General features: G+C 39.4%; 2 protein-coding genes across 6 annotated transcripts; both read left to right on the top strand.

Annotated features, from left to right (window-relative positions):
• The first annotated feature begins 140 nt into the window (after window positions 1-140).
• Window positions 141-17,437, top strand: pgm2l1 (phosphoglucomutase 2-like 1). 5 transcript variants are annotated; one of them, XM_010898498.5, is made up of 15 exons: window positions 141-236; window positions 7,018-7,116; window positions 8,070-8,237; window positions 9,520-9,626; window positions 9,933-10,017; window positions 10,469-10,552; window positions 10,945-11,138; window positions 12,209-12,398; window positions 12,789-12,886; window positions 13,054-13,234; window positions 14,251-14,344; window positions 14,664-14,793; window positions 15,265-15,454; window positions 15,566-15,699; window positions 15,962-17,437. In XM_010898498.5, the coding sequence occupies exons 2-15, from the start codon at window positions 7,024-7,026 to the stop codon at window positions 16,062-16,064; spliced, it is 1,851 nt and encodes a 616-aa protein (XP_010896800.1). In that variant the 5' UTR covers window positions 141-236; window positions 7,018-7,023; the 3' UTR covers window positions 16,065-17,437. The 5 variants fall into 5 exon arrangements, with proteins under 5 accessions (XP_010896800.1, XP_010896798.1, XP_010896797.1 ...); XM_010898496.5 differs by lacking the exon at window positions 141-236 and adding an exon at window positions 5,831-5,999; XM_010898495.5 differs by lacking the exon at window positions 141-236 and adding an exon at window positions 6,013-6,158.
• On the top strand, window positions 3,318-4,408 carry lipt2 (lipoyl(octanoyl) transferase 2). The gene is given in 2 exon segments (NM_001311036.1): window positions 3,318-4,049; window positions 4,141-4,408. Coding segments are annotated over 2 exon segments (681 nt in total). The 5' UTR covers window positions 3,318-3,604; the 3' UTR covers window positions 4,377-4,408.
• Window positions 17,438-18,132: the final 695 nt, after the last annotated feature.

The following is an 18,132-nucleotide window of genomic DNA, read 5'->3' as shown; positions in this document are numbered from 1 at the left end:
GCAGTAGAGGAATAAAAATTGGGTGCGCTTGATTTAGCTTGCCGGGTGAGCTGGATTAACTCCTTAGAATAGACCGTGCGCCCACGAGCTGCCCATATGACTGAGTAACTTGTTTTTTCCCCCCTAACAGGTGTTATGCAGTTTACTAGGTAGTAACAAAAATCGGACGTTTCGGCCCTCGACCACTGGAATTGGGTAGCCTGGCCTGGTGCAAAACACCACCTATCGCGCCACAGGTAGGCCTAAACAACCTATACTCTAGCTGGAATCTGAGAATGCATTTAATATGTTCTAATTGAGATTTCACGTGCCCACTGTCCTGGACTGAATTGACCAAAGCGTAGGCGTACTAAGTCACAGTCACTGCTATAATAATTATGTGCTGGTGTTGTTTATTCATATGTGAAGGCCAATTTGGCAATTATAATGTAAAACACAAGTTACATTCAAACTATGTGTGGATTGGATTGCCCTGTTGCCTAAACTTCAGTCTTCTTTTTAACTGTCCACTAATCTACACTGTCTGTACCAAACCACATGACCAGTACAAATTCAAAGTAATCCAATGTAATGATTTCCATAGTTTTATTACAAATGTGTCAATGTCTAAACACCTAATTTCAAAACATCGTAGACAATAATTGATAATTATGTCAGGCAAGTTGTAGCAAAATCAGAGGATCAATATCAACGCAAGCACGACAAAAACATGACAGTGAGGCCACATCAATGGATACTCAAAATAGTCACTGCCACATATTTAAAGAAAAACCTTAGTGCGTACTGTTGCATTGATTTAAAAAGTTCTGGAAAGTTCATGCACAGGATGAAACACGTTGTTTTACATGACGTGGGCAACACAGCATCTAAAAGAGAGCGAGATGGGGGGGGTAAAGTTTGTAACATTTCACTGGGAACCATATAGAAATCTATATTCAACAGCAAGGAAAACCCTGCACAATAGGCCAAGCTCTTAAAAACAGTTTATAGTAACTGCATGCAAAAACTGTTTAATTAACATACACAAATCCTTTGGCACATCCAAACGGTCCAAATGGTAGTTCTACTGGCAGGCAGACCGCACGACAGACCCCGCTGTAGTTTGAGCATCCCCATGGAATTGGAAATGCAGCTGCCTCATTTATGTCACCTGACAGTTCAGAAACAAGAACGTTTTTGACTACCTCTCTATGATGTTCCTTCATGTCATTAGTTTCTTAGATGTTAATAGTAACATAGTATCTCTAGAGAAGTGTCTGATGAGCAACTCTTAATTGCCCAACAGTTTAAGGTCATGCAATGGCTTAGTGCTGATCTCTAAATGGCAATATGTAATTCCATACCTTCAAAGCTAGATTTTACAAGACTCCTTCCAGTAATTCTGACTGCATCCTTTTTTACAAGTTAGTTTTCAATACTTACATGCGATGGCGATGAAAGCGAGGAGTACCAACAACTTTGCACAAGGATATTTCATGACGCCTTACTGATGTTGCGGTTCATGTGAATGGTTGCAATGCAACAGTTTCTCTCAGGTTAGTCAATTCGTTAGGACCAGTCTATGATTTTAGTTAACTCAATAAGACCCTGGTCATGAGTCAGAGGTGGTGCTTCAAATAAGGAGAAATAACGGATATGAAACGTGGACGGCACATAATGGAATTTAAGCGTATCGTGATAAAATACATTAGCCTATTCCTAGTCCTGTCTTTTTATTTTCTGAGTAACGTTAGAGCTACTATGTAAGAACTAAGCTTGCGACCTTAAGTCGCATTCAGCTCATTTTAACGTTATCCTTGAAATATGTCAGTCGTTGCTTGAAACCCAAGCTAGCTACACCCACCAAACTGAAGTAAGCGTAGTCTGTATTTTCAAGGACATTTTGTGGAAATGTTATCTATATTGCTTCAACTGTAGTGAATCATCTTTCAAAGGTACATTTTTCTTTCTACCGAGGTGGATCCCTTAAATGTTTTGCAATGAGATGAAGGCCCACCAACAAATACCACTAATTTTCCCATTAGACAGCTTTGCAAGCGTTATATCATTATACATTAATTGTTTGAAAAATATTAAGTTTTGCTAAACAACTATAATTTATCTTTTACGGTCTTTAGTACATACTCCTAAAATGCTTTAAATAAAAATGTACAAGCCATTAGCTCTGCAGAAGCTACACTTTCTTGAGTCCAAACAGTAGCACATACATGTTAATATATGTTAATATACAAACTAATTAATTCATACAATCTGTTGTCAAATAGGTCTTATCAAACAATAATGAAATACAATATTTTTTAATAATAAAGTAAATAATGCATAATAATGTCTGCATTTCTACACTGATAGACCACAAACTGTTGTTTCCAAGGAGGTTAGTGTAGGGAAGCAGAGTGGGCAGAGATAAACATGAGGCATGATTTTGCATGCATTTGTATTTTGTCCTTTGGGAACTCCTACTCAGTGATTTCTATGTGAGTTATGTGGACAAGGTAAAATATTTTAATCTTGGTTACAGAATATATTGAGATCAGACTTTTAATTGATGAGTAAATCTAAATGCCAGGCCAGTTCCATCTCGCTTCACTCCTGCTGCACAGCCACCAGGCTTCCTCTCACAATGCAGATTGGAGATAACAACAAAATTATTCAGATTATACATTCGGGGGACCAATTTTGATTTAATTTAAAGGGCTTTATTGACACAGAATCTTTTTTACATTTCCAAATAACGTGGAGTGTAAGTTATATTAACAAAGAAAGAAACAAAAACAAATCTGAAATTCTAACTAAAATGTACACACAGGTTTTAAACATGGATAAAGGTATTTTGCAGTGTTATAAATATGTGCAATATTAATAAAAAAAAGGTGCAATATATTTACAAAATAAAGACATGAATATGGGTTCACGGCAACAGGTCACAAATCTTATTAAGATTTTGGGAGTTTTTAGATGTTTAATTTTATTTCCAATTATTTTTGGGGTCTGTATGTTGTGAGAGAAATATGTGACTCTGTGGTCACACATTTGGCAGGAGGTTGGACAGTGCAGCTCTGGTTCCACATCAATTTATGGAGTGTGCACGTGGTCTGTCCTTTTACCAGAGCCAGGTCTCTGAATAGCGAGGCCATGTTAACTGAGTCTGACATCATCCATCGATCTCCTTGTCCTATACATACGCGATTAATACTTTCTCTTAGTGTTGTTTGAACACTGAAACGCCAGGGGTTAATGTATTCGCATACAACCCCGTCCAGTTGGTGGCGATAATTCACCGTTCAGCTTGTTGAACTGCCACTAATAATAAAAGAACTACTCCAATATGGCTTCGCCCATACAGGTCAGCCATTCGAACTGTTTATTAAGAAGCGAAGATTGAGTAATTAACAAACTCGGAGTAATTATGGCAATTGGAAAACATTTCGACTAGCGACTTTTATCGTATCGTTGGAAAATAGACATAGCTCAAAATATTCCTCTGTCATTAGTCACGTTACTCAGAAAACCAGAATGGAGCCAGCTAGTATTAATTGACGATTTACTGTGACATTGTAAGTCTTCTAAAAAAACACGAACAAAGACTTTCCCGTCAAAACAGTAAATGCATCCTTCAAAGGTTGCTGTTGAAGTGATCCGGTTGGGTCGAATTTCCTATTCGCGTGCATTACGGGTACAGCAACTCTATGTCAGAAGACACCTGGATTCTAAAGACAATTTCCACAATACCCTGCTACTGTGCGAACACCCGCCTGTCTACACCATTGGAATCAGACAGGCACCCTACCCAGTCGAGGAGGAGCAGAGACTGAAATTCCTTGGCGCTGAATTCTTTCGTACCAACCGTGGCGGACTCATAACTTTCCATGGTCCAGGGCAGCTGGTTTGCTACCCAATTATCAACTTGGTCTGCTTCAAGAAAAGTGTGCGATGGTACGTGTGTGAACTGGAGAAGACTGTCATCAACCTTTGCAGAAAGTATGGGATAAAAGCATCCACTTCTCCAGACACTGGAGTCTGGGTTGGAGACAACAAAATATGTGCTATAGGTAGGTTAACTTCAGTCAGCAATGATGACAAATATCTTTTTTTTTGCAAATATAATGTTCTTAAAAATGGATGCTATTACATATTTCATAGGAATCCATTGTGGGAGATACATAACATCTCATGGCTTGGCCCTGAACTGCAACACAGATTTGGGCTGGTTTAAAAACATTGTGCCATGTGGGATTGAAGACAAAGGTGTCACATCTCTCAGTCAAGAACTGGGAAGGGATGTCTCCGTCGATGAAGCCATCCCACAACTGCTGGAAACGTTCAGTGCTCAGTTTGACTGCACACTGTTTCATGGAGAATATTCTAATAGCAATTAAATGCTCAGTGAATTAAACAATCCCACAATCCTGTTTTTGTTTACACTTTCCTCTGTCTCATCCATGCAAAATGGTCAACTCCACCTGTCCACTAAAAAACTATTTTCCAGCAGGCATTGTACTATGAAGGTGTCACTGCAATGCACATGTTGGTCTGGATTGTTCTAGCTGCTGGAAGTTATGCAAGGATTTTCAGATTGAAAGTCCTACTGCATTGGCGGGCGAAACTTTTTTTTGCACACTATTGCATAAAGGTCTACTGTTTTTAACAGCATTGTATAATAATAATGTTTTGATCTTTAAATCTCCTACAACTGCTAATGAGTTGTTGCAATGAGGCAGATACATAATTGTAAATTGGACATTGTGAAAAGAAAAAAAAGTATTCCATATTTAAAAAATGTAACTGCTATGGAACAATACAGTTGATTGTGTTCCTGAAACAGCACTCCCTTGCTTGCCTTATTGTTTTAATAACGATTCTTCCAACCATACTTATTTGGCTGGTTGACATTTAACCATATGAGAAATTGTGTTGGATACAAGCAGAGATGAAATAAAATGTGTGGTAAAGCTTACAGCAACCCTCCCTAATTTTGGACCAGTCTCCCCCAACTCTTTTTGAAAGCAGTAAAAATTCTAAAACATAAGCGTTACCAATCTTTTTTTTTTTTAGACCAAATAAGCCATATGAAATGTTCAGATTATTTGTAGATTAAGTGTGAATGGGACAATATAGTTATCAAATATCTATACTTCATATTGGAGAGTATGGTTTTATATAATTCCTGACATTTTCTTACATTAATATTTGAGTTTTCAGAAAATTCACTGGGACAGTGAGGGCTCCTTTAAATATTTAGTTGATTTATTCAGTACTGTGAGTTGCTCTGGAAGTCTGGATATGATCCAAACAGTGTTTTCTATTAGTAATGTATACTATTAAGTAAAGAATTTTCACCTATTAAACTAAGTTCTTGAAATCCCAATTCCATCCCCAGCGATTCTTTGCCAGCATGTGTTGCCCCATGGAGCTCCCAACCAGATGTCAGCAAAACAGTAATATGTCTGGAACCTTGACTGTATTGGACAGCTTGGAAGTACAAAATAGTGTGTTATGGATTAGGGAGAATGGAGATTAGGGAGAATTGGATTATTGCACATGCACAGGCTACTTTAGAGTGTTTCCCAGAAGAAACATCCTAAAACATGTTTTACTGTACCAACCTCCTTTCCTATGTTTTGAACAATAGGCGTTAATACTATTGAGGGGACGTTCCAGTATTTTGACCGTTTTTAAAAAAAAAAACAAACATTTTATTAAGTAGGATCCTTTCGAGTCAGTCAGTAAAATGAATTCATTTTTCGAGTAATTTCGATTTGTGGAGCAAGCCAGTCCCCCCTAGCGGCAAACGAGATGTTGCCGGCTCAGCCGTTCACAAGTCTTTTCCATGTAAACAGAGGCTGGGTTCAATAAAGCTGTGTCTATCATATCACTCAACAGTCAATACATGATATTAATTACTGCGTCCAATTATTAGTCCTCAACGTGTCTTTTTTTTCTTTTTCGACTGCTCTCTACATACTAGTCAATGAGGCAAAGGTGTTTGTCGATTCACAGAGGTAGGTAGGTCAGCGTATGAATTGCGAGTGAAGTAGAATTCTGCTGCCAGCCGTTTGAATGGTAGAAACATTAGTTCTCGAGTCTAACTTGGACAAACATTTGGTGTATTTTTGGATGCTGTACATCTGTGTCTATCATGGCAGTCAATCATCAGCGAAGTATGTTATTTTATTTACGTAAGTAACGACTCATTTTTTGTGGCTAAGTAAGAAGCCTCGTTAAAAATAACGAATCCTTCGATAACAACACATCACTGGCAACCTGATGGCTCTGTTCTGTTATAAAAATGTTACAGTAAAAAATATAACCCACTGTCGGTATCTATTTTGGTTAGGCTATTACAATTACTTCCGCCCAACTACTATTAAATCACATTCAAAAAATGTAATTTTATAGTTAATTCATGCAATAAGGAATGTATTTGCTATACACAGGAAATATGTAGATGCATGGGAAAAAAACACGTGTTATTAACGAGTGTCCTTTATTGCAGTGTTAAAGGTTCCCTGACGTCATTATTTGTGTCGCAGACGAACTACAGCAAGCTAGCTAACTAAAAAGACAACTTTTGAGAGTACCAATATATGGCAGCCTGTTAATGGGGGGGGGGGCGTTATTGCTACGCTTTCGTTACAACTTACAGCTAGCATCGTTAGCCTGCGTTTAGAGAGTTCAAGGGGGATCACTAGCCTTACAGAGATGTCAGCCGCTGCTGTACTGTAGGTAGCTCGCCACGGTACCGTTAGTCTGTTAGGCAACGTTATCTAATTACGCTTAAAGGTTTGTTAGCGAGACAATCACTTTGTAATCCTGTTTGCTTTCGATTATATTTTAGCTATGCAGCTAGCTAACTACAATTGTTTTGTGACTTTGACGCACACACAGAAACCGTGAAAACCGATAAAGACTAAATAACGTTTGCTGTCTCCTGTCCGACAAATAGGTCGTTAGGTTCTAGGTAAACTCAGTAGTTCTGCAGACTAACGTTGGTTAGCTTTATGTCTTGCTCCACATTAGCCTGTTATGGAGAACAACGGTGACCTGGAGCTAAATTGCCATGCAACCGGGGACACGCGACTTGATAAGGCTATATGCCAATGGATAACGTGGGATAAGGTGAGTTGAACGTTATTGTCGTCATCATCATTGAGTGCTGAGTTGGTATGTCAGGTGTACATGCCTTGTTATGGCCTTTAGCACGGTCGTCTTCTGAAATCCTACTTTGTGTGTGTGTGTTAGTACACAGTGAAGCTAGTTAAGGAGGGTCGAGGTCTTAGTCTGGTCTCAAATGTTGGTGCTTACATTCCACTTCTTATCATATGCCAGAGAGTGGAATGTTAGCACAAACAAGTCTAGAAGCCAGGCCATAGAGGACCCACATTATTTTACCTATTTTATGTCATGTTTGGAATCTAACGTCCAGAGCCAGGCTGACCCCAAAGCTCATACTGGAGTCCTAGTTTAGAAAGTACATATAAGCAAATGATCTGCCTGACCCCCACTCTCCAAATGTCACTGCCTTCTACCAGGCTATGTTGTCAGATGCAGACTGATAATTTGTAAGGCCCAGAATCTTAGCTTTAAGACTTGGGAGGATATTCTGTATATACAAATGCTTTGAGGAATTTATTGTTAGGATTCGTTTGTAATCTGGTTAAACAAACGTTATCAGGTTTAATTTAGCCACAGCCAATATTGTCATTGTTTAGTTTCAGTGTGGCCAACTACAATGTAAACTATGTTAGTGCTGTGGGTATTGTGTTTTTCACTCAGTCGGCAAGTACCTTTTAAAAAAATTAGTTTTAAAAGTTTCAGCCAGTTGTGAAAGTGGTGCTCTTGTGTCCCAGTTTTATGGTGTACGACAATCTCATGGCCCAATATGTCACCCATTTCCTGTGACGGTTTTTAAAATGTATTTTCTGTGTTGTATGTTACAAATCCAACCTAAATGCTATACACATTTTGTGTATGATCCCACAGAAATGCACTGTGCCTCTTTAACATGGCATTTATTACTGTACATCAGTGAGGGATGGTCACAGTGATGTTGTTCTTTCGCTCTCAATCAGAATCCACGGACCAGAGCCCAGATTGAGGCCCTGTTACAAGACGGACATGTGGAGGAGCTGAGACGTAGGCTGCTCTCCAGGATGACGTTTGGGACGGCGGGGCTGAGGGCAGCCATGGGCGCCGGGTTTGCCCTCATTAATGACTTGACCATCATCCAGTCCACACAGGTCAGTAATCCTCCCCCAAAAATGACTCTGTCAGATGTTATCGAAGGTATAGACTTGGCGGTATTCCATTGTCCTGTACTGTGTGTATTTAACAACGTTCTAACAGTGTTTAGCGTTATCCGAATGTGTAATGCTTCTAACGTCTTAATACCTTTTCTTTTATGTAGATGTTTTCAGGAAAACTATTCATGTCTCGATACATTTTATTGCCATTCAAAACCAAAACCAGGCTGCTAGTTTTTGTTGTAGCAATTCTTCCAGTAACACTTTTTGCGTGTCTTATTTTCACTCCTCATTCTTCCAATTAATTCCCCAAACTATTCCTTTAGAATCACCCATGTTTAGCACCCATAGTTTAAATTATTTCTCGAGCTTAGACTACTTTAAATATGTCTTATTTCCTCTTGGTTGGTCTTGTTAAACCACTGCCGTGATCTTTTTGAAGTAAAAACACAGTCATGAGTAACCGTGCTGTCTTGTGCAATGTTCTCAGCGAATTTTAGGTCCACCTTTACTGAAAGGTCAATGAATACTGCACACTAAAGGTGGTGGAATCTCCAATACCCAGTAGTTTTCCTATATGTTATTGTGTATGGTAGAGACTCCACCACCACTTCGGTGCTTTATCAATCACTCATATACTCCGAAACACGTCCAACCAAGCCTTTAACATTGGTCCTGGCATTGCTGACTGCTTCTCCTCTAGTGTAGTTTTGCCTAAACAGCACTACTGGTCTAACTACATGGCATTCTAGCATCATGTCCCTTACATCCTTGAGAGATTCAAAACATGAATGTCAGCTGAAAATGTATTTTTACATGATATTGGTTATTTTTGCATCTCACCATTCATTTATCCCGTAAGGGATTTTAGATTCAATTCAGATTAGGTCTATGTGTCATTTAGGCTTTTCCCGGCTCTGTATTTTGATTACCGTGTAAATCTCTATGGGAGAAAGGGAAGTTTGTCAACATATATGCATCAATTCCCTGTACAAAAAAAAATCTTTGCTAAATATAGGTAAAAGATATAAAAGTCACGTTGTCCTACAGATATTCACAGTTATCAAAACGCCATGGTGGTGTAAGTCTACATGAAACAAAGACCTAATTTGAAGTGGATCTAAAAAGTCCATAAATAAGAAATGAATGGTGTACCAACAAAAGGAACGATTGTCAAGGTTTGCCGCAACTTTCTATGGGGATTATAACTCATAATAATTCCGGGGGAATTGGCATGGCCTTATAATTCTTTCATTCTCCTGATCCTCCTCACCGACAGGGTATGTACAAATTCCTGGCCAGGTCTTTCCCTGACTTTGGTAGCCGTGGTGTGGTGGTTGGATTTGATACACGAGCGCAGGAGGCCAGTGGTTGCAACAGTGAACGGTATTGGCTTATACATTTTTCTTTTTCTCTATAGGTTATAACAGATCATACCGCCACTTGCAAACACATAACTGGCCACATTAGTTACCAATACACTAATTCAGTACTTAACCTTAAAAAAAAACTGCTGCAAAGCCACTGTATTTCCAAGTTTCACCTTTTTTGTACAGGAATCTTGGAGGGGGAAGAAAGCATATGAATCCCTGTCCAATCCCTGTGCTTTTTGTGTATGTGATCCTTGAAAGATGAAATTACATTGTACTAGACCAGAATTAATATTATTTTAAATTTTATTTTCTTTCAAAGCCTTGCCCGGTTGACTGCGGCTGTGATGCTTTGTAAAGATATTCCAGTGTATCTGTTTTCCACGTATGTCCCCACTCCTTTTGTGGTAAGTTAATATATATATATTGATTTGAACCATTACACCTCATCTTAACCTGGTCACTTGTTTCCTCATTGAACATCAGTAGTTTTCCCTGTTTGCTGCGAAGTTGGTTTGCTATATACTTGTGACCTCAAAATTGATTTAGTTTTAATTGTTTTAATGTCCAGTTTCTGTCTTCAGGATAATATCTCCTAGTGCCATATCTGTATTGCCCCCCCCCCCCCCCCCCCCCCAAGTATTAAGTGTGTAAACACATGCAGTTTTTATTTGTATTTTAGTTCTTTCATTAGCGGGTTATGTTGTAGGTCTGTGGCTTGGGTTGCAGATTTGTAGAGGAAAAAAATCCAATGTAGTTCATGTTGCAATGACATTTTATTTAAAACATGTGCACGGTCTGTGTGTTTCACTACCCCCAGCAGTTCCCAAATCCTTAGTGTTTTGTGAACTTTTCTAGCCGTATGCTGTGAAGAGGCTAGGAGCAGCAGCTGGTGTGATGGTCACCGCCTCTCACAACCCTAAAGAAGACAATGGATACAAGGTATAATAGTTCTATTTCTTGTCACACTGGGACTGCTTGAATCAAGAAACCTACGCGTTTTCATAAGAAAACTGTTATTCCTCTTATAAAATATTCCTTTATTACAGTTATAATAATATCCTACTGGAATGTAGAATTAGGGCTGGCGTAGTGTCAGACTGACAGTCACCTTGAACGAGAAGTAATAATTGGCATCATTGTCTAAATAAGTTACCAGAATGGCATGGGCAGGATGTAAAGCTTCCCATCCAAAGTTCCACTGTCAGAACCATTTCTTTTTTTTTTTGAGAGAGGGTGTCGCCAAACCTTGGTAATTCAGCTATGCCGAACAATAACGTGATATTAAGCTGTGAATAGAATTTTGTTTTACATTTTCTTCCTTCTCTTCAAAGGTTTACTGGCACAATGGAGCCCAGATCTCTTCTCCTAACGACAAGGAGATCCTGAAGTTCATTGAAGAGAGCTTAGAGCCGTGGAGTGAGTCCTGGGATGAGAGTTTGTCCGATAGCAGTCCACTGAGGAGAGACCCACTGAGGGAGATATGCCATGCATATATGGAGGACCTCAATTCTGTTTGTTTCCACAGGTACCAATTTCGCATTTCGCTGGTAGAAACACGCCATCTCCATTTCCTGGTCGTAAGCAAACCACAATATACATTCATAGAGATTTCAGTGCGATTTTATTTTTTTGTGGTTTCTTTTATAGCCCATTTCACTAATTGGAGGCAGTCACTGTTTCTAAATCTCTGAAAATGAGCAAACCTCAAAAGCTGCCCCCGTTTTGAAAACCCTCCCTTTTAGGGTCGAACCCCCGTCAGGCTATAATCTATACAAAGCCACAGGAAGTTTGTCAACCAGGCTATCTTGCAGTGTTATTGTCGAAGGAGCGTTGCTGTCCAATAATTCTACTTAACAAGTACCCATCTACCCACCAATAGTGTGATTGAGTAATTTGCCAAACACAAATTCCTCAATCATTTCTACAAAACATAGCAACACTCTGACAGCTGGCTTGTTCAGCCATTGATGTTGAACTTGCTGTGGTATCCACCTCCTATCACTCATTATTTAAGGAGAATGGAAAAAACGCCCCAAATAAGGCTTTACTGTACGTGTTTTTATTCCTTTTAATCGCACCAGCCTTTAGAACCAATTTTCACTTTCTGTAATGACCTGGCCAAAGGCATTGTACTGCAAGATGAACCACCAAGAATAACATTCATAATGTAGAATTAATACTTAAATAAACAAAGAACACAGTATGCCAGGACGTAGACCAAGATCCAAGTACCCTAAATACAGATAAAATCTTAACACATGGACTCTGGATCAAACTGTGCATGTGACTAAGTATGTGACACTTTAGTTCTGGATTAACTCAGATTACTATATCAAACATGTCTTTGAGGCTTATGAAAACAATCTGTTTCACAGTGAAGGAGAACTGTCAAACAACCTTGCACTGATGGGGAACTTGTAATTATCACTGTTAACATACATCTGTGATAATTCAATATAATAAGATAGAAATATCCTGTGAATTTAGATTTTTATACTGTTTTTATTTTACTCTCCTGGCTGAAGCAACTCATTTGGTTTAATTGGTCAGCTCCAATCATCATACTAAGACGTGTTTTTTTGTTTTGTTTTTTAGAGAGCTCAACACCAAGTCCCCATTAAAGTTTGTGCACTCGTCCTTCCACGGAGTAGGACACAACTATGTCCAGCAGGCTTTCCGGGCATTTGGCTTCTCCCCTCCAATTCCTGTACCAGAACAGAAAGATCCTGACCCGAATTTCCCCACTGTCAGCTGCCCAAATCCAGAGGAAGGGGAGTCCGTTTTGGTGAGACGTTTTCAGATTCTCAGAGATTCTCAGCGCAGTCGGACAGAGCTGCTACACAAGATGTACAACTGTCCCTGAACGTGCATTGTAGTCAGTGCAGAAATGCTTGTTGGTAAGGTACTCCCCCTGCAGCACCAGGGAAATGGGGTTGATTCCCATGGAGGGTTGGGACAAAACAGAAACTCACTCACTGTCATTGACTCTGGATAAGTGTAAAATGTACTCTTGCCATGCAAGCCGCATGTAAGCAAAGCCTCACACTGGTATTTTTCACACACCCTTTTTCTTACGCTTAACAAATTAATGTGTACCTGAACCCTTGTTGTGGTTTGTGTGTCTTCTGTGGGCAGTGGTTTTGTTGTTTCTGTAACTTGTTGTTTGTTGTTGCAGGAGCTTTCCCTTCGCCTCGCTGAGAGAGAGAATGCCAAGATTGTCTTGGCGACAGATCCCGATGCAGATCGATTGGCTGTTGCAGAGCACTCCGACCAGTAGATTTTACCTACTCTATTAGGATGGAAATATAAAACCCTTTCATAGATTTATGCTGCTAGTGAAATGCACAAATGAAACAGTATTTTATTAGCTTTTCCTTTCCTGGAACATGTTTTCTTTTTTGCTGGTGGGATCACATTTGTTGTTTTCGTGTTCTGCCAAGGTGCGTGTGGAAGGTCTTCACTGGGAATGAGCTAGCAGCTCTTCTGGGATGGTGGATGCTGTTTAACTGGAAGGAGACTCACCCTTGCCAGGCTGATATGGGCAGGGTGTACATGCTGGCTACTACCGTGTCCTCCAAGATCCTCAAGGCCTTTGCACAAATAGAGGGCTTCCATTTTGAAGTATGTACTTTTTTTCTCTACAGATGAGTTAAGGTTTGCGGCAGTGGCAGTGCTTAGCTTTCTCTCCCATGGGCGTGAACCTTAAGCCAGGAGTCAACCCCCGCCCCCACCTGATTTCCCAACTAAAAGATAAGCCGATAACATAAATATTTAGTACTATTTTCCCAAAAATGAACACACGTTTCACGTGCCATGATGAACAGAAGCTTGTTATAAAGCTATGACAAAACATACCTGCTGTTATGAAACATCACTGCTAGCTGCCAGATCACACCTGTAATTTCCCCTTTCGCTATAAACTGCGATGCTGCTCCTGTCATTGTAACTATCCATTACATCGATCCATTATCTCTTGCTTCTGCTGCTCAACAACTTAACTAAACACGTTTCTCAAGGACACATATTATATTGAATTTTTATAATGTATTGCTTTTCTGTCCTCTGATTGGCATGCATCTACGTTCCATTTTTTTTATTTTCCACTGTTCAGATCCTTAGCAAACGAGCCGACAAAATCCGATGTTATACCCAGGGTTGCCAGATTCCCTGACCATATAGACCCAATCCCCCGCGGACTGTCTCATCTGGCAACGCTGGCTACACTCCAGGTCACAGATTAGTCGATCATTCAATGTATTATTGAATCATAAAATAATTTTATCACTTCAATGTCAACTAAATAGTATGTAGCAAATTTATCATAATATATATTTTTTTATGCTTGCTGTAAATTTTTTCACTTCTTGGGGGCCACTGTGATTGGCTGCCATATGTGCCGCGCACCCATTTACGCTCCGTCTCTGGACTGTGGACAATGTGGCCCCTGAGGTGTCAGATTGTTCAGGTTGTGCTGCTTTGCTGTTATCCATTGTAGCATCAGAGCCCTCTGATTTGCCACAATCTGGGGGTATATTCACTAGCAACTAAATGGACCTAACTGAAATTGTCCAATAAGTAACACTTTTATTCCACTTCAATGTGCACAAATCAGTACACCCCTTTTCCACTTGTTTCAGGAAACATTGCCTGGTTTCAAATGGATCGGGAAGAAAATACACGAGTTGGCAAAAACTGGGAACGAAGTGATCTTTGCCTTTGAGGAGTCCATTGGTAAAGAAATTCCTTTCAGGTCTTGCAAGATTTGCTTTGTGTTTTATAGTAAAGGCAGCTGGAAAAATAGTCATTTTTGTTGAGTCCACTGTTGTGAACAATAAAGTTTATTTAGTTTCTTTATTCTCCATTGGATCCCAAACTGGCTTACATCTCTAGTTAACACTGATGCTTATTTTCAATGAATCTGTTTTCATCATATCTACCAGCATATTACCTACTGAAGCTTTCAACAGCTGCACAGAAGTGAGAGTTGTAGGACACCATAGGCCTACTGGAGAAATGGGTCTCGATGTTGGTTGTGTCTGGTGTGTTCCAGGGTTCCTGTGTGGCAGCATGGTCCCTGATAAGGATGGAGTCAGTGCAGCTGTGGTTGTGGCTGAGATGGCCTCTTATCTCTACAACAAGAACCAGACCCTACATCAGCAGCTTCAAAACATTTTTGAAGTGTAAAGGGACCTTGTTGTTTCATTTTACTCCTATACCCGACATTCTGGTTCACTGTCAAAACCTCAATTAAACGCAGGCACAAGTCGCCGCCTGTCCCTGTTTAATTGTTGGGTGTCACAGCGTGCATTTTAGCAATATTTATGGCCACCAGTTGTTAATCCGGTGTCATTAAGCCAAATTGTGTTCCCCAAACTTGTGTGCTGATGTAATGGACAGCTAGCTTGAAGTGGCGCCCAGACCCGTCCCCAGGACTTGAGTGGGAATTCACCCACTGAAACTGTCTCATAGCGCTTCAAACTGGGTACCATAGCAATTCATACAGATTCTTCCCATTGAAAGGTTGTGATGTATTTGCATCGTAGCTGGGGCCTGTTATTTCGGCTTTGCTTTATTCGTCTACATTAAATATCCATTGTCGCTCACTTGTCCACTCCAGTGCTAATAACCTTTTGCTGTGTTTCGTCTCTCAGTTATGGCTATCACATTTCCACAACGTCTTATGTCATCTGCAAAGAGCCCCTGACCGTCAAAAGAATTTTCACACGCATCCGTAACTTTGAGGATGAGAACACGTACCCCAAATCCTCGGGTGGACACCGTATCATGCATGTGAGAGATGTGACCACGGGATACGATAGCAGTCAACCAGACAATCGTTGCGTAAGTCTTAAGGTTTTGGGGTGGCGTGGAGAGGTTTCATCGAGTGTGCTTCATATGGAACGGTTCTTAACGAGAGATAATGGTAGATACTCTGCTCATCCTGTCCCCCAGGTGCTGCCTGTTACAAAGAGCAGCCAGATGATTACCTTCACTCTGCAGAATGGGATTGTGGCCACACTTAGGACCAGTGGTACGGAGCCAAAGATTAAGTTCTACACAGAGTTCTGTGCTCCGCCTGGGAAAAGGTTTGTGTTAACTGTCCCTTTCTACTAACAATAACGCATTCTGGAGGATCATGTGCAGCAGGCTGCAGTATTATGGAGTATTCCAAATGTGCTGTATAGTGTTATTGTTTTAGTACTGTAGTGGTAGAGATGGTAAGTTGGACCTTGTTTTAGCTAGGTTTAAGATCAATAGCTGAGAATCATGAAATGAAGATAATGCCAAGCAAAAGACCAGCTAGCATTGTGTACAATTCTTCATATAAAATTTACTTTTGGATTTCAGTGATATCTCAAGTCTAGAGGAGGAGCTTAAAAAAGTAACAAATGCTCTTGTCGAGGAGTTTCTGGAGCCTGATAAGAACAACTTGATTCGCCGATCCACCTAGCTGGGCTTTTTTCTCTTGGTCAATGAACTATATAGATGCAGTTTGTATTGTGTTATACTGCTTGTGTTCTGTTACTGTTTCTCCTAACTGTGAAACCAATATTTATTTCAGTCCATTGCTGTCAGGGCTTTTTTCAGTTTTAATTTTCAATGTGGTTTGTGAGGATTGATAAGCAGGAGCAGGTTTTTAAAACAGAATCTGCATATCTGTGTTTTTTTTTTGTTGTCCACTGACAATTTCCCATTTTCATTGGGAACATGTAGCTTAAGGTTTACGCCAGGACAATCTGTGGCATTCCCTGAAAGTAAAATACGAGGTGTGATGAGATGTAGTCTTAACATCGGATTGTGATACATATAGCCATGGTTTAAAAACAGAATTCATTTTCTGGCTTCTTCTGCACATACCGCTGGTTATGTTGTTCCTGATGGGTTTGTGTGTATCAACAGTACCTCTCACATGTTGCATGCTGCTTCAAATATGTACAGTTGCTAAACTGTACCCAAAGGCCAGGTATTGTAAGTTAAGACTTTGCACATGTATGTAACGCAGATGGCACTACTGCCTTCCCATCTAAGGGTTACAGCTTCTTTCATTTCCTAGTCTTAACACTTATTGGTAAGCACTAATGACAATCCAGAAAGGAAGTATTGTCCAATACCCTCTCACTGTAATAACTAGGCCTGGTGTGAGACACTGTATTAACTAGGCCAAGTGTGACACAAAAAATTGCAACCAATAAACAACAAGTGCCACTGTGTTGTTACTATTTAGACTTTTGTAATGGTGATTGGTGGGGGTAGGCTTGATTGATTGGGCCGTTATATTGGTTCTTCAAATTATTGGAGATAATAATTGCACGATCCAAATAAATGACTAGTTTCCATTCATTCTAAATTTCTTCACCTGAATGCCAAAGTCTGTTTTTGTGTGGCTAAATCCATTTGTGGCTTTCTTGCTAAATATGACACTGGTTTACTTCATGTTCTCCAAACCAACCAGAACTTAAATTATGAAATTTGAGTACATTATATATTTATATATATTTTTTTTTTTTTATGCATTAGATTTAGCACATGCCTCAATTCAATACTACCTGTATGAAAGAATATTGTACATATTAAAGATATCAGATGGCTCACTAAAATAAATTATTTAAATGTCAGAATATGAATAAAGAGCATATATTTTCATTTGTTTCTAGATGGACAACGTTTGCTGAGATTACATTTTGTTGGAGCAATGTATTACTTTTCCTTTCAATGTTTGTACTATATCTTTGTTTTTCAATCCAAATGTGAACACTCCCCTGCATTTTCTTGTTACATGCATACTTTTTGTTATTGCAACAATGAAAGCTGGTTTGTCTCAAAGTGGTTCATGATCTGTTTATTTTGAAAACACCAAATAGCTGTCCTGCTACCCTGAAAAGCAGCACGATGATGAGCAAATAATTTCTCCATAATCTTTTTCACAAATTGTATTGACATTCATAATCATGTATGGTTTTATAGCTGCTTATTTTTACAAAAGTAAAAACCTTATTCAGCCTTATCAAAATGAAAACTGTACACTACATTTCTATCTAATTCTTCAAAAGTGCAGATATGAAATGAAAATATGAATGAAACATTTGTTGCTTTCTGAGTATCAGCATCTATCTAAACCTTGGAACGGAGTGATCATTATCAGGGAGAGCATGTTTTTGAAATTTTTTATACAATGCCTCTGCATGGAATATTGCCTCAAGCTGTTTCTTGCAGTCAGAAAACTATCGTCACAGGCTCAACATTTAAATACACTGGAAAACAACGGTAAGTTTTACTATTTCATGCACTCTGCTAGCCCACCATACAAATGTGTGCAGATTGAACTTTTTTCCATTTTGGAAATTGTTGTAGACAATCGTCAAATTTGCCTTGCATGACAGACCAGGCAGGTGTGATTTGACTGCAAATAAACTTCAGGATAAAATGGAAAGTATTTTTCCTCTGGGATTAGAACAAGCTACCTTTTGTTTTCTTTCCCAAAACATTTGACAACTAGATCGCTCCAGCCTGCCACCACA

The sequence above is a fragment of the Esox lucius genome, chromosome 1 (genome assembly GCF_011004845.1).
Source record: "Esox lucius isolate fEsoLuc1 chromosome 1, fEsoLuc1.pri, whole genome shotgun sequence".
Lineage (NCBI taxonomy): Eukaryota > Metazoa > Chordata > Actinopteri > Esociformes > Esocidae > Esox > Esox lucius.
The sequence above is the reverse complement of the archived record's forward strand: the minus strand, read 5'-3'. Positions and strand labels throughout refer to the sequence as shown.

What these genes read in the sequence shown, in the direction of transcription:
- pgm2l1 (XM_010898498.5), top strand. Translation starts at nt 7,024, where the DNA reads ATGGAGAACAACGGTGACCTGGAGCTAAATTGCCATGCAACCGGGGAC. An exon ending in GTTGCAGAGCACTCCGACCA is followed by an intron (nt 12,887 to 13,053) that starts GTAGATTTTACC and finishes TGTTCTGCCAAG; the next exon opens with GTGCGTGTGGAAGGTCTTCA. An exon ending in TGTGCTCCGCCTGGGAAAAG is followed by an intron (nt 15,700 to 15,961) that starts GTTTGTGTTAAC and finishes TTTGGATTTCAG; the next exon opens with TGATATCTCAAGTCTAGAGG.